General features: G+C 45.8%; 1 protein-coding gene across 1 annotated transcript in view; it reads right to left on the bottom strand.

Moving 5' to 3' along the window:
- Nucleotides 1-16,093, bottom strand: part of LOC311113388 (cilia- and flagella-associated protein 58-like) — a gene marked incomplete at both ends in the record, with an annotated part of 33,264 nt that overhangs the window by 259 nt on the left and 16,912 nt on the right. Inside the window, 4 exons of the mRNA XM_084156592.1 lie at nucleotides 11,487-11,620; nucleotides 11,876-11,995; nucleotides 13,742-13,846; nucleotides 14,041-14,152. Of these exons, the coding sequence (XP_084012718.1) occupies nucleotides 11,487-11,620; nucleotides 11,876-11,995; nucleotides 13,742-13,846; nucleotides 14,041-14,152 (471 nt within the window). The remainder of the gene's footprint in view (nucleotides 1-11,486; nucleotides 11,621-11,875; nucleotides 11,996-13,741; nucleotides 13,847-14,040; nucleotides 14,153-16,093) is intronic.

The following is a 16,093-nucleotide window of genomic DNA, read 5'->3' as shown; positions in this document are numbered from 1 at the left end:
AGTTATCCTTTTTAGATAAAACTATAGTAAATATAGTCACGTCACCAAATAATTGATTAAAACACACTGTTTTGCAATTAATGTCTACAGTAGCCTCAACAGCACTCTGTAGGGTAGCACCATGGTGTAGCTGGAGGACAGCTAGCTTCTGTCCTGCTCTTGGTACATTGACTTCAATACAAAACCTAGGAGGCTCTTGGTTCTCACCCCCTTCCATAGACTTACACAGTAATTATGGCAACTTCCAGAGGACGTCCTCCAACCTATCAGAGCTCTTGCAGCATGAACTGACATGTTGTCCACCCAATCAAAGGATCAGAGAATGAATCTAGTACTGAAAGCATTAGCTACAGCTAGCTAGCACTGCAGTGCATAAAATGTGGTGAGTAGTTGACTCAAAGAGAGAGAAAGACAATACTTTAACAGTTTTGAACAAATTAATTTCTTCAAAAATTAAGGAGAAGCAAGAGAGAGAGAGATTGTCTTTTTTTTCACTTTCAGTTTCACTTACTTAGCTAGCAAATGCAGCTAGCTGGTTTAGCCTACTTAAACTCCCTGCTCAAACAGAGGGATGCTATGATAGCTAGCTGGCTATGACTATCAAACACAACACTGGAACTCTTCCAAATCAAGGTAAGCGTTTGGTTTTATTAATTTACTACCACCGGGGCCTGCCGGTGTAACTGCAAAACTGCTTACTGACTATACACTGTAACATTACTGCATGATTACTAACGCATTAGTTTTATTAGCTATGTTGACTAGGATGTTACTTTAGCTAATATTGTTAAGCTTTGGTTCAACCCAGCACTCAGAGAAACAAACACGACAAAGGGAGTGGAAGAAACAAAATATTTAATAAAAGTAAAAATTGTCTTAGTCCAAAAACCACTGAAGTAAAGGAACAGAGTGGGCTAGTCGGCTCCGGGGGAAGGAGAGGCTGAGGCAGGCAGGCAGGCAGGCAGGCAGGCAGGCAGGCAGGCAGACCGACAGGCAGGAAGGCAGGCAGGTTGGGAGGTATGTCCGAAACTGAAGACAAAACAAACGACAGGTTAAGGAGAGTGGAGAGCCAGGCTGAAGACAAAGACAAAATAACTTTACTGGTGAGCCAAGTTACCGCTCTGGTAAGAACAACGATCTGGCGCCGGTGGAGAGCCATGCCCCGGAATTAGTAGTGCAGGATGATTAGAGAATAGGATGCAGCTGCGTAGGCAGGAATCACTGGAAACAACCCGCAGCTGCACAGGAGAGGCAGATCCTGAGCCCGCCCCCTGATCCACTCCAGACACACCCACATAAAGGGGACAAACACACATACAGAAACAACAGACACAGGGGGGACAAAACAAGGAGGAAGGGAAACAGAAAAGGGAGAGACAAGCTGCCCACATAACAGTACCCCCCCCTCAATGGTCGCCACCTGGCGACCCACCAGGTCTGTCAGGGTTGTCGTGATGGAAGTCCGTGATCAACTGAGGATCCAACACAAAACGCTTAGGGACCCAAGACCTCTCCTCTGGTCCATAACCTTCCCAATCGACTAGGTATTGGAGACCCCTACCCCGCCTCCGAGAGTCCAGTAGCCTACTGACGGTGTAGGCCGGATGGTCGTCAATGAGACGAACAGGTGGAGGTGGAACAGCCGGCGGACACAAAAGGCTGGAGGACACTGGTTTCAGTTGGGAGACGTGGAAAGTAGGGTGTATCTTCATGGCTGAAGGCAACTTCAAACGAACCGCAGCGGGGTTAATGATGGACTCCACCACAAACGGACCCAGGTACCGAGGAGACAGCTTGCGTGATTTGGTACGAAGAGGTACGTTCTTAGACGACAGCCAAACCTCTTGACCAGGATGAAACACAGGTGCGGGAGTCCTGCTCCTATCCGCTGTCCTCTTGTTCCTGTCGGTGGTCCGAAGCAACGCTTCCCGAGCATCGCGCCACACTCTCTGGCAGCGGCGGAGGTTCTCCTGAACCGAAGGAACAGCCAATTCCTTCTCCTGAGCAGGAAACAGAGGGGGTTGATAACCCATGGTAACTTCGAAGGGTGAAAGACCAGTGGCAGAGGTGGTGAGGGAGTTGTGGGCGTACTCTATCCAAGGCAGATGTTTGGCCCAGGATGATGGATGTTGAGCAGCCACACAACGAAGGGTTGCTTCGAGGTCTTGATTGGCTCTTTCTGTTTGACCGTTGGTCTGGGGATGAAACCCTGAGGACAGACTAACGGAAGCACCCAAAGCAGAACAGAAAACCTTCCAAACACGGGAAGTAAACTGTGGGCCTCTATCAGATACGATGTCCACAGGTATTCCATGGGGACGGAATACATGTTGGACTAGGAGGTCCGCTGTCTCACTGGCAGACGGTAATTTTGGTAATGCTATATAGTGAACAGATTTAGAGAATCTGTCCACAATGGTAAGTATAGTATCATTACCTTCAGACTTGGGTAGGCCGGTGACAAAATCCATGGCTATGTGGGACCAGGGACGGCTGGGAACTGGGAGGGGTAGCAGCAGCCCCGAAGGGGACTGATGGGAGGCTTTGCCCCGAGCACAGGTTGAACAGGCTGCCACAAAAGCCCGAACGTCAGTTTCCATTGAAGGCCACCAAAAATGTCTCCTAAGCAGCGTCAACGTGCGTCTCATCCCAGGGTGACCAGCAAAACGGGAGGTGTGAATCCACTGCAACACCTGAGACCGGACCGTCTCGGGAACAAAGAGTAGGTTGGGAGGTCCATCACCCGGTCCCGGGTCCGTGGCAAGTGCAGTCTTCACAAGAGACTCGATCTCCCACTGAACAGCCGCCACGACGCATGAGGAAGGCAGGACTGCCTCAGGCTCGCTGGTCTCCGAAGGGTCAGCAAACTGGCGGGACAAAGCATCTGGTTTAACATTTCTTGACCCCGGTCTGTATGTAAGAATAAAGTTAAACCTACTAAAAAACAGGGCCCATCTGGCTTGGCGTGAGTTGAGTCTCTTAGTGGCTTGGATGTAAGCCAAGTTCTTGTGGTCTGTCCAGACCACAAACGGCAGTTCAGCTCCATCCAGCCAGTGCCGCCATTCTTCCAGTGCTAGCTTGACCGCCAGCAGTTCTCGGTTTCCAACGTCGTAATTCCGTTCTGTGGGTGACAATTTTTTGGAGAAAAAAGCACAGGGGTGAAGCCTTTGGTCAGTGGGGGAGCGCTGGGAGAGGACGGCTCCCACACCTGAGCCCGACGCGTCCACCTCCACAACAAACTGCAGAGAGGTATTGGGGTGTATCAACACAGGGGAGGTGGAAAACAGTTCCTTCAAAATCCCTACCGCCTGCTCCGCCTCAGGGGACCACAGAAAAGGGACCTTTGGGGATGTGAGTCTAGTAAGGGGTGCCACCACTTTACTAAAACCCTTAATGAACCTACGGTAGAAGTTAGCAAAGCCCAAAAATCGTTGAAGTTGCTTACGGGTGGTGGGTATGGGCCATTCCGTCACTGCCCGGATCTTCTCGGGGTCCGCCTTCACCTGCCCGCTCTCAATGATGAAACCAAGGAACGATGTAGACTGTTTGTGGAACTCACACTTCTCTGCTTTGACGTAGAGCTTGTTTTCCAAGAGCCGTTGAAGGACTTGACGGACGTGTGACTCATGCTCCTCGGGTGACTTGGAAAAAACAAGAATATCATCCAGGTATACAAAGACAAAACGGTTCAAAAAATCCCTAAGAACATCGTTCACCATAGCTTGGAAAACAGCAGGGGCGTTTGAGAGCCCAAAGGGCATGACCAAATACTCAAAATGTCCCAGTGGAGTGTTGAAAGCGGTCTTCCACTCGTCCCCGGGTTTGATCCGCACAAGATGGTATGCGTTCCGCAGGTCAAGCTTGGAGAAAACTGTGGCGCCATGCAGAGGTTCAAAAGCAGAGTTGATGAGTGGAAGGGGATACTTGTTTTTAACAGTTATGTTGTTTAAACCCCTGAAATCGATACAGGGGCGTAACGACTTGTCCTTCTTTTCCACGAAAAAGAAACCTGCACCCAAAGGAGACGACGAGGGACGGATTATGCCCGAGACCAGAGAATCACCAATGTACTGCTCCATTGCCTCTCTTTCCGGTCGGGACAGACTGTATAAGCGACTAGAGGGCAAGGGAGCACCAGGAAGCAGTTCAATAGGGCAATCATAAGGCCTATGTGGTGGTAGAGACAGAGCCTTGTCCTTACTGAAAACTTCCGCTAAGTCATGGTATTCTTTGGGGACAGATGACAGATCAAGAGGAGCTGAGGGATGAGTTGGGTTACACTTAGTGGGGGGAACCGCTGACCTAAGGTGCTCCAACTGAGAATGGTGTGACGTGTCCAATCAATTTGTGGGTTGTGAAGAGCCAACCAGGGGAAGCCAAGGATTAGGGAGGTAGCTGAGCCAGACATAACTCTTAGCTGAATGCTTTCACAATGATTGCCAGAAATCACTAGGGAAACGGGGGTGGTTTGATGAGTTATCTCCGCGAGGAGGCGCCCATCAAGGGCTGTGACCCGAATGGGGGTAGGTAGTGGCTCCAAGGGGATACGAGCTTGTGTAACGAACTGGTGGCTAATAAAGTTGTCTTCTGCACCTGAGTCTATGAGAGCTGAGAGTGGCAGGGAATGACTCTGGAAACGTAAGGTTACAGGTACTTGTAATCGGGGAATGATGGGTTCAGGATCTAACTCTGGGCTCGCAAGTAGACCCACCGTTACGAGCGAGCCTTGTCTTTTGGCCGCTTAGGGCATGTAGCCAGAATGTGTGTGGCGTCTCCACAGTACAGGCACTCACCCGCCTGGAGGCGCCGTTGCCGCTCTGCTGGAGGTAGTCGAGCTCGACCCGCTTGCATAGGTTCCTCCTCTGTGCTCGGGATGGAATCAGGAACAAGAAGCTGCCGGCTCCGGGGAGGCGAGACTCGAGTGGTTGAAGGCTGGGGAACTCGTCCTCCTAGATGCGGCCGACCGCCTCTCTCCCGACGCCTTTCCCGCAACCGGTTGTCTAGCTTAATGGACAGGGAAACGAGAGAATGTAAATCATGTGGCTCGTCACGAGCAGCCAGTTCATCCTTGATGGCTTCATTCAAACCGTTTAGAAATGCTCCTTGAAGTGCCACATTGTTCCACTTGGAGTCCGCTGCCAAAGTCCAGAACTCAACAGAGTACTCAGCCACACTGTTAGAACCCTGCCTCAAATTAAAAAGTATCTTGGAGGAATTACCCACATGGTCAGGATGGTCAAAAACAGTCTTCAATTTAGCAGAAAAATCAGCGAAAGTCAATCCAGTCAAAGTTTGATTTGAGCACACAGCCTCAGCCCAAACCAGAGCTCTCCCTCTTAACAACCCCAGAACATAATGTACCTTAGAGGAATCAGTAGAAAATGACAGTGGTCTCTGCCGAAAAATCAAGTCACACTGAAGCAAAAATCCCCGGCACTTGTCCAATTCTCCATGGAACGGTTCAGGCGACGTGACAGGGGGTTCCCGATGGAACGAAGCCTGCATCATGTCCGAGGAACCAACTTGGGGTGCATCAAACTGGGGGTCAGAGAGAGATGGAGAACTGATAACAGACAAATTAGAGACTTGTGTAGTTAACTGAGTCACCTGGTTCAGCAGTTGATGATTACTTTCCAAAAGAGTCCGAATCAGTTGGTCATGCTGTCCTAGCAACGTTCCTTGAGCCTGGATAGCTTGTTGGAAGCTGTCTTCGTTTGCCCCGTGCTGTCTCTCTGTTGGGTCCATGGCCAGATCGTTCTGTTAAGCTTTGGTTCAACCCAGCACTCAGAGAAACAAACACGACAAAGGGAGTGGAAGAAACAAAATATTTAATAAAAGTAAAAATTGTCTTAGTCCAAAAACCACTGAAGTAAAGGAACAGAGTGGGCTAGTCGGCTCCGGGGGAAGGAGAGGCTGAGGCAGGCAGGCAGGCAGGCAGGCAGGCAGACCGACAGGCAGGAAGGCAGGCAGGTTGGGAGGTATGTCCGAAACTGAAGACAAAACAAACGACAGGTTAAGGAGAGTGGAGAGCCAGGCTGAAGACAAAGACAAAATAACTTTACTGGTGAGCCAAGTTACCGCTCTGGTAAGAACAACGATCTGGCGCCGGTGGAGAGCCATGCCCCGGAATTAGTAGTGCAGGATGATTAGAGAATAGGATGCAGCTGCGTAGGCAGGAATCACTGGAAACAACCCGCAGCTGCACAGGAGAGGCAGATCCTGAGCCCGCCCCCTGATCCACTCCAGACACACCCACATAAAGGGGACAAACACACATACAGAAACAACAGACACAGGGGGGACAAAACAAGGAGGAAGGGAAACAGAAAAGGGAGAGACAAGCTGCCCACATAACAAATATGGTGACAACAATGTAGGCTGTGTGTAGCGGTTATGATATGGTTTGGCTTGGAAAGGTTTTTTCGCCTGGTCACATACAGCTGATGTGTTGTGCATTGAAGTCCACAAACGAAGGGAAAAGGTGAGAGGAGGAGAGCGCATAGGAATACAATGTGAGAAGAAATACAATGTGGCTGCTATGAAAGTGAACTGTGTTTAAGCATGATCAGGGGTGTATTCATTCTGCCGATTCTGTTCATAAACATTTCTTAAACGGAAGCAAACGGAACAAAACATGGATAAACATACCTCAATTTGTCCAATAGAAACTCACGTTTGCAACTATTGGACTAATGATTACACCCTAGATCAGCTAGATGCAGGCAAGAGTGTGCAAGGCAGTATTGAATGTGTCACTGTCTGTCAATGTGTCACTATCTTTCACCTCAAAATTTTCTCTCGACCTGTGTGCACCTACGTTGTAAACTTTAATTCATAGGCTAGGTTGTAGCAACCTCATGATGGGTATAGGGAAAACTCTAGTATCACGTAGTAGCCTAAACCTATCGATGTTAGGGGTGAATGGAATATGAATGATAGTCATCCAATATGCTGTAATAGAAATAAGGCCATGCTCATGAAAAAAATTATAAACGGCACTGAACACGACTGGATTTGAGGTATAATTTATGGTATGTCTGAAGCCATCACTGATCACCCACCTCACATTGAAGGTAATCTTCAATTAGGATCACGCATTCGCACACACTCATTTTCGCAACCCTTGTACATAGGGCTGGGCCATACGGCCTAAAACTCTTATGGGCGATTCACAATATATATAGACGTTTTTAAAAATGTTTTCTCTAAATAAGCGTTGTTGTACAATTAAAGGTAAAATACACTGCATTTCAAACAGTCAACAATAATCTAATGAATTCAGGGCTTGTGAAGTTATAACTAGGCTAAATACAGTGAGGGAAAAAAGTATTTGATCCCCTGCTGATTTTATACGTTTGCCCACTGATAAAGAAATGATCAGTCTATAATGTTAATGGTAGGTTTATTTGAACAGTGAGAGACAGAATAACAACAAAAAAATCCAGAAAACGCATGTCAAAATTGTTAAAAATTGATTTGCATTTTGTACGTTTGCCCACTGACAAAGAAATGATCAGTCTTTAATTTTAATGGTAGGTTTATTTGAACAGTGAGAGACAGAATAACAACAACAAAAAATCCAGAAAAACGCATGTCAAAAATGTTATAAATTGATTTGCATTTTAATGAGGGAAATAAGTATTTGACCCCCTCTCAATCAGAAAGATTTCTGTCTCCCAGGTGTCTTTTATACAGGTAACGAGCTGAGATTAGGAGCACACTCTTAAAGGGAGTGCTCCTAATCTCAGTTTGTTACCTGTATAAAAGACACCTGTCCACAGAAGCAATCAATCAATCAGATTCCAAATTCTCCACCATGGCCAAGACCAAAGACCTCTCCAAGGATGTCAGGGACAAGATTGTAGACCTACACAAGGCTGGAATGGGCTACAAGACCATCGCCAAGCAGCTTGGTGAGAAGGTGACAACAGTTGGTGTGATTATTCGCAAATGGAAGAAACACCAAAATAACTGTCAATCTCCCTCGGCCTGGGGCTCCATGCAAGATCTCACCTCGTTGAGTTCCAATGATCATGAGAACGGTGAGGAATCAGCCCAGAACTACACGGGAGGATCTTGTCAATGATCTCAAGGCAGCTGGGACCATAGTCACCAAGAAAACAATTGGTAACACACTACGCTGTGAAGGACTGAAATCCTGCAGCGCCCGCAAGGTCCCTCTGCTCAATGATTCAGGGGAGAACTGGGTGAAAGTGTTGTGGTCAGATGAGACCAAAATCGAGCTCTTTGGCATCAACTAAACCCTGCGTGTTTGGAGGAGGAATGCTGCCTATGACCCCAAGACCACCATCCCCACCATCAAACATGGAGGTGGAAACATTATGCTTTGGGGGTGTTTTTCTGCTAAGGGGACAGGACAACTTCACCGCATCAAAGGGACGATGGACGGGGCCATGTACCGTCAAATCTTGGGTGAGAACCTCCTTCCCTCAGCCAGGGCATTGAAAATGGGTCGTGGATGGGTATTCCAGCATGACAATGACCCAAAACACATGGCCAAGGCAACAAAGGAGTGGCTCAAGAAGAAGCACATTAAGGTCCTGGAGTGGCCTAGCCAGTCTCCAGACCTTAATCCCATAGAAAATCTGTGGAGGGAGTTGAAGGTTCGAGTTGCCAAACGTCAGCCTCGAAACCTTAATGACTTGGAGAAGATCTGCATATGACTAATCCCTCCTCAGATGTGTGCAAACCTGGTGGCCAACTACAAGAAACGTCTGAACTCTGTGATTGCCAACAAGGGTTTTGCCACCAAGTACTAAGTCATGTTTTGCAGAGGGGTCAAATACTTATTTCCCTCATTAAAATGCAAATCAATTTATAACATTTTATACATGCGTTTTCTGGATTTTTTTGTTGTTATTCTGTCACTCACTGTTCAAATAAACCTACCATTAAAATTATAGACTGATCATGTCTTTGTCAGTGGGCAAACGTACAAAATCAGCAGGGGATCAAATACTTTTTTTCCCTCACTGTATAAGCCTTCCACAAACATAATTTAATTATTTCATCAAAATAGTTTAACCTAGTTTTTTTTGGCAATAATCACTGATCTGGCTTTCAAGTCTGTCTCTGAAAATGCCATAAAAAAAAAACATTTAACTAGAACCATATATAATGCACATTCACTAATAATGATTAACTTCTTGTAGCAGGGATTAGTCTATAGAAAGTTAACATAGGTATCATCAACAATCTCTCAAGCCCACATGCTCGTGATTAGCCAGCTAATCTTTATATTTCAAGTTTAGCCAACTTGGATCTATTTGCTAGCTAACAAGGTTGAACAGTTGAATTGTTATGAACACACCCTTCTGTCTGTCTCCAACTGTTTGAACAGCATGTTAGCCTGTCCACTTTGTTCAGATGTTGAAATCAAGTGGCCTACCTTATTTCTCAGAATGAGAACGAGTTGCCAGTTCCTTATATAATTGTGTTTTATGCTTATTGCACATTTATAAAACACAGACTAGACAGCTAGTATAACAGTCTTGGGCTAAAATGCTGCTAGCGATATCCCAATGTCCGCGCGACAAGCTGAGCATTCATTTTCCAGAATCAATGTTCATTGATACTCTCGTTTTACTAGTGTCTGCTCTGCGTTTAAGTAGTTGAGACATAAAAAGGGTATTGTTAGAAAAGTTAATGTTTTGGTGTCCATATGACCGATTCTGTTGGACCAAACCTCAAATGCAAATAGCGCATTAAAACAATTTTTCAGAGAAGATGTGATCTCTGAACTTTGTTGGCGTGAGAGGCAGGGGGAGAGGGGTTTGGTGTGTGTGTAAACCATAGAGGAAGAGGCGAAGCTCTAAAATCTGTCCAAAATAAGGCCAATGCATTTCTATGGGCTTATTTTTGACCTACGCTTGTCGCCTACCTTCCTGCCTTTGGGACAACGACTCCCATTGTTAAGGCGGAGATGTGCATCTTGTCATTATATACATATCTCTGGTGTAAATGGGAAGGTGCACACAGCACAGAGGAGCGAAGGAGATGAGACCAAAAATACAACATGAGAACAAGTGGACATACAGTGCCTTCGGAAAGTATTCAGACCCCTTGACTTTTTCCACATTTTGTTACGTTACAGCTTTATTCTAGAATGGATTAAATATTATTATTTTTTTGCAATCTACACACAATACCCCATAATGACAAAGTGAAAACAGGTTTTTAGAAATGTTTGCAAATGTATTAAAAATAAAAAACAGAAATACCTTATTTACATAAGTATTAAGACCCTTTGCTATGAGACTCGAAATTGAGCTCCGGTGCATCCTGTTTCCATTGATCATCCTTGAGATGTTTCTACAACTTTATTGGAGTCCACCTGTGGTCAATTCAATTGATTGGACATGATTTGGAAAGGCACACACCAGTCTATATAAGGTCCCACAGTTGACAGTGTATGTCAGAGCAAAAACCAAGGCGTGAGGTCGAAGTAATTGTCCGTAGAGCTCCGAGACAGGATTGTGTCGAGGCACCGATCTGGGGAAGGGTACCAAAACATTTCTGCAGCATTGAAAGTCCACAAGAACACAGTGGCCTCCATCATTCTTAAATGGAAGAACTTTGGAACCACCAAGACTCTTCCTAAAGCTGGCCGCCCTGCCAAACTGACCAATCGGGGGAGAAGGGCCTTGGTTAGTGAGGTGACCAAGAACCCGATGGTTTCCTCTAGATTTCCTCTGTGGAAATGGGAGAATCTTGTAGAAGGACAACCATCTGCAAAAAGGATCTGCAGAGAAGAATGGGAGAAACTCCCCAAATACTGGTTTGCCAAGCTTGTAGCGTCATACCCAAGAAGACTTGATGCTGTAATCGCTGCCAAAGGTGCTTCAACAAAGTACTGAGTAAACGGTCTGAATCAGACCCGTCGCCAGACCTCAGTCTTAAGGGGGGCATATGAAATGCATGGGAGGGCAGGGCACAATTATTATTAGCCTACAGTACGTATATTTAATAATAAATTCCCTCAAGTGGGGGGGGCACAAGCATTTTTGGGGGCGGGCCCGGCCCCTTATGGCCCGCCCATAGTGACGGGTGTGGTCTGAATACTTATGTAAATGTGATATATATATATATTTTTTTTTTATAAATTAGCAAACAATTCTAAAAAACTGTTTTTGCTTTGTCATTATGGGGTATTGTTTGTAGATTGATGAGGAAAAAAATCTATTTAATCAATTTTAGAATAAGGTTGTAACGTAACAGAATGTGGAAAAAGTCAAGGGGTCTGAATACATTCCGAAGGCACTATAAACACTCAGAAAAAAACGAAAAATAACAAAACCTTGATTCTTGCAATACAGGCATTTGGAATATCGCGCAAAAACATACATTCAAATTAATTTGATATATCGCCCTACTTGTAGAGTTAAATCAGTTTGGATCAGAAACCCCAGAATGAGCTCAGAGGTGATTACGGTGGTTGGTAAGTACTATACCAGGGTAATCTTTACCTGCACTGCTGTTCTTTGCGTTTCTGAGTGAGGTACTTATTCTTGATGTTCTGCAGCTCATGGGCCAGTCTCTCAATCTCGTACTTGTACTCCTGTTCCTGGGACTCGTACATGTTCAGCTCTGATGACAAAGCCTGGATGTGGGAGATTAAAAGGACATCTAAAATAAATCAACTTCAAGCAGCAGCATATGACTAAGCTGAAAATGACATGGCCAGGGAAAAAGCTACTCTGGGCCTGTGAGCCTGGCTCGCAAGCCTGTGCATGGTCCTGCTGTATCTGAAGTGTCCATTTCTAATGGTCAGAGCTGAGAATTAGGGAGAGAAAGTATGAGAAAGATCGGGAGAGAGAGAGGGATGTACAAAAATAAGATGAAAGGCACAGAGGACCTTGAGCTGTTTTGTCTTCTGCCTCAGTGTCTGCTGGTAGATCTGAAGCTGCTCGGCTGCCTCCGGTCCAGGCTGACGGGCCAGAATGTGCTTCAGCTCCACGTACAGTTTCTCCTTCTCCTGAGCATTGAAGCGGAAGAGAGAGGTGACGCCACGCAGCCAAACATTCAGTCAGGGATGGGCTCTTTAAAAACGTGCACACATCCCACTGGGCGCTTCCTTACCAGCTCTCGACCCACCCATTATCTACAGTTGAAGTCGGAAGTTTACATACACCTTAGCCAAATACATTTAAACTCAGTTTTTCACAATTCCTGACATTTAATCCTAGTAAAAATTCCAAGTCTTAGGTCAGTTAGGATCACCACTTTATTTTAAGAATGTGAAATGTCAGAATAATAGTAGCGAGAATGATTTATTTCAGCTTTTATTTCTTTCATCACATTCCCAGTGGGTCAGAAGTTTACATACAGTCAATTCGTACTTGGTAGCATTGCCTTTAAATTGTTTAACTTGGGTCAAACGTTTCGGGTAGCCTTCCACAAGCTTCCCAAAATAAGTTGGGTGAATTTTGGCCCATTCCTCCTGACAGAGCTGGTGTAACTGAGTCAGGTTTGTAGGCCTCCTTGCTCACACATGCTTTTTCAGTTCTGCCCACACATTTTCTATAGGATTGAGGTCAGGGCTTTGTGATGGCCACTCCAATACCCTGACTTTGTTGTCCTTAAGCCATTTTGCCACAACTTTGGAAGTATGCTTGGGGTCATTGTCCATTTGGAAGACCAATTTGTGACCAAGCTTTAACTTCCTGACTGATGTCTTGAGATGTTGCTTCAATATATCCACATCATTTTCCTTCCTCATGATGCCATCTATTTTGTGAAGTGCACCAGTGAAGAACACCTGCTCTTTCCATGACATAGACTGACCAGGTGAATCCAGCTGAAAGCTATGATCCCTTATTGATGTCACTTGTTAAATCCACTTCAATCAGTGTAGATGAAGGAGAGGAGACAGGTTAACATTTTACTGCAGTGGGCTAAATCTGAGTGTTTCTTGGTAGTCTTAAACAAATATACTTTGAAACAAAAGTATACACCTCACACACATGGTTATGGCCTTGCAAAAAAAATGTCAGATATAGAGTTGAAATGTATAACATTTTGAGTTTGCATCCCAATATTACACTTTATATACGTCACAGAAGACAGAAATATAGCAAAATAGTTTGACATGAATGTTTATTAATTATTAAATTATGAAAAATATTAATAACATTCCACCCATGAGGGCACTAGGTCATTTGACTGCTGGAAAAGGTTTTAAAGGATTTTAAGCCTTGAGACAATTGAGACATGGATTGTGTATGTGTGCCATTCAGAGGGTGAATGGGCAAGACAAAATATTTAAATGCCTTTGAACGGGGTATGGTAGTGGGTGTCAGGCGCACAGGTTTGTGTCAAGAACTGCAACGCTGCTGGGTTTTTCACGCTCAACAGTTTCCCATGTGTATCAAGAATGGTCCACCACCCAAAGGACATCCAGCCAACTTGACACAACTGTGGGAAGCATTGGAGTCAACATTGCCCAGCATCTCTGTGGAACGCTTTCGACACCTTGTAGAGTCCATGCCCCGACGAATTGAGGCTGTTCTGAGGGCAAAACGGGGAGTTGCAACTCAATATTAGGAAGGTTTTCCTAATGTTTGGAATACTCAGTGTATGCAGTCCACGCTAATTTCTGAAAGTTATGAAGTAGTTAACAAATTCTCCCAGGCTGCCATTGATTTCTGCTGTGACCATTCCTTGTGGGAGCACCTGGTGTTTGGGTAGCCAATAGGATGAGACAGATTTATCTGTGGTTTACCTGTAATAAAAGCTCTTTCTCCACCACCTCCTCGCTCTTGGTTACCAGACGCCTCTGTAAAGAGTGAATCTTCTGGATCAACTCGTAGGTGCTTGGATCGCTGGCCTGAGGAAAGTCAAATAAGAGGCATTAATGCATAACCCTAAATAAGTTCTCTAGCTATGTCTCACAGGAGCTAGGTTGAAGCATTAAGAAGTTCATGTCCCTAAGAGAGTAGGTATACAGTAAAGGTACATGTTTTTGAGCCCATGCACTCACAAAATATACACACACACAGTCACACACAGTAACACACACACCTCCAGCCTTCTCCAACGATGTACATTCATAGGATTCTCCAGCTCCTCCTCCAAGGCTCTGCACCTTGTCCTCTCTTTGAGCAGCTCCCTCTGCATGTGGTAAACCTCACGTCTGTCACAAAACCCACAAAATGCCATCAAATGTCATGGCATTTCCTCCTAACATATTTCATGACAACAAATACAAGTGGGGCATAGATTGAAAACAGACTTCAATTTCACTATTTTCGTTAATCATTAAGGATGTAAAAACATTGGCAAGCCTGTATCAATTCAAATCAAATCAAATCAAATCAAATTTTATTGGTCACATGCGCCGAATACAACAGGTGCAGACATTACAGTGAAATGCTTACTTACAGCCCTTAACCAACAGTGCATTTATTTTAAACAAAAAAGTAAGAATAAAACAACAACAAAAAAGTGTTGAGAAAAAAAGAGCAGAAGTAAAAATAAAGTGACAGTAGGGAGGCTATATATACAATAGAATAAAGTGACAGTAGGGAGGCTATATATACAGGGGGGTACCGTTGCATAGTCAATGTGCGGGGGCACCGGCTAGTTGAGGTAGTTGAGGTAATATGTACATGTGGGTAGAGTTAAAGTGACTATGCATAAATACTTAACAGAGTAGCAGCAGCGTAAAAAGTATGGGGTGGGGGGGCAGTGCAAATAGTCCGGGTAGCCATGATTAGCTGTTCAGGAGTCTTATGGCTTGGGGGTAGAAGCTGTTGAGAAGTCTTTTGGACCTAGACTTGGCACTCCGGTACCGCTTGCCGTGCGGTAGCAGAGAGAACAGTCTATGACTAGGGTGACTGGAGTCTTTGACAATTTTGAGGGCCTTCCTCTGACACCGCCTGGTATAGAGGTCCTGGATGGCAGGGAGCTTTGCCCCTGTGATGTACTGGGCCGTGCGCACTGCCCTCTGTAGTGCCTTGCGGTCAGAGGCCAAGCAGTTGCCATACCAGGCGGTGATGCAACCAGTCAGGATGCTCTCGATGGTGCAGCTGTAGAATTTTTTGAGGATCTGAGGACCCATGCCAAATCTTTTTAGTCTCCTGAGGGGGAATAGGCTTTGTCGTGCCCTCTTCACGACTGTCTTGGTGTGTTTGGACCATGATAGTTCGTTGGTGATGTGGACACCAAGGAACTTGAAGCTCTCAACCTGTTCCACTACAGCCCCGTCGATGAGAATGGGGGCGTGCTCAGTCCTCTTTTTTTTCCTGTAGTCCACAATCATCTCCTTTGTCTTGGTCACGTTGAGGGAGAGGTTGTTGTCCTGGCACCACACGGCCAGATCTCTGACCTCCTCCCTATAGGCTGTCTCATCGTTGTCGGTGATCAGGCCTACCACTGTTGTGTCGTCGGCAAACTTAATGATGGTGTTGGAGTCGTGCCTGGCCATGCAGTCATGGGTGAACAGAGAGTACAGGAGGGGACTGAGCACGCACCCCTGAGGGGCCCCCGTGTTGAGGATCAGTGTGGCAGATGTGTTGTTACCTACCCTTACCACCTGGGGGCGGCCCGTCAGGAAGTCCAGGATCCAGTTGCAGAGGGAGGTGTTTAGTCCCAGGATCCTTAGCTTAGTGATGAGCTTTGAGGGCACTATGGTGTTGAATGCTGAGCTGTAGTCAATGAATAGCATTCTCACGTAGGTGTTCCTCTTGTCCAGGTGGGAAAGGGCAGTGTGGAGTGCGATAGAGATTGCATCATCTGTGGATCTGTTGGGGCGGTATGCAAATTGGAGTGGGTCTAGGGTTTCTGGGATTATGCTGTTGATGTGAGCCATGACCAGTCGTTCAAAGCACTTCATGGCTACAGACGTCAGTGCCACGGGTCGGTAGTCATTTAGGCAGGTTATCTTAGAGTTCTTGGGCACGGGGACTATGGTGGTCTGCTTGAAACATGTTGGTATTACAGACTCAGTCAGGGACATGTTGAAAATGTCAGTGAAGACACTTGCCAGTTGGTCAGCACATGCTCGGAGTACACGTCCTGGTAATCCGTCTGGCCCTGCGGCCTTGTGAATGTTGACCTGCTTAAAAGTCTTACT

Source organism: Coregonus lavaretus, assembly GCF_964263955.1.
Source record: "Coregonus lavaretus genome assembly, chromosome: 40".
In the NCBI taxonomy this organism is placed as follows: Eukaryota; Metazoa; Chordata; class Actinopteri; order Salmoniformes; family Salmonidae; genus Coregonus; species Coregonus lavaretus.
The sequence above is the reverse complement of the archived record's forward strand: the minus strand, read 5'-3'. Positions and strand labels throughout refer to the sequence as shown.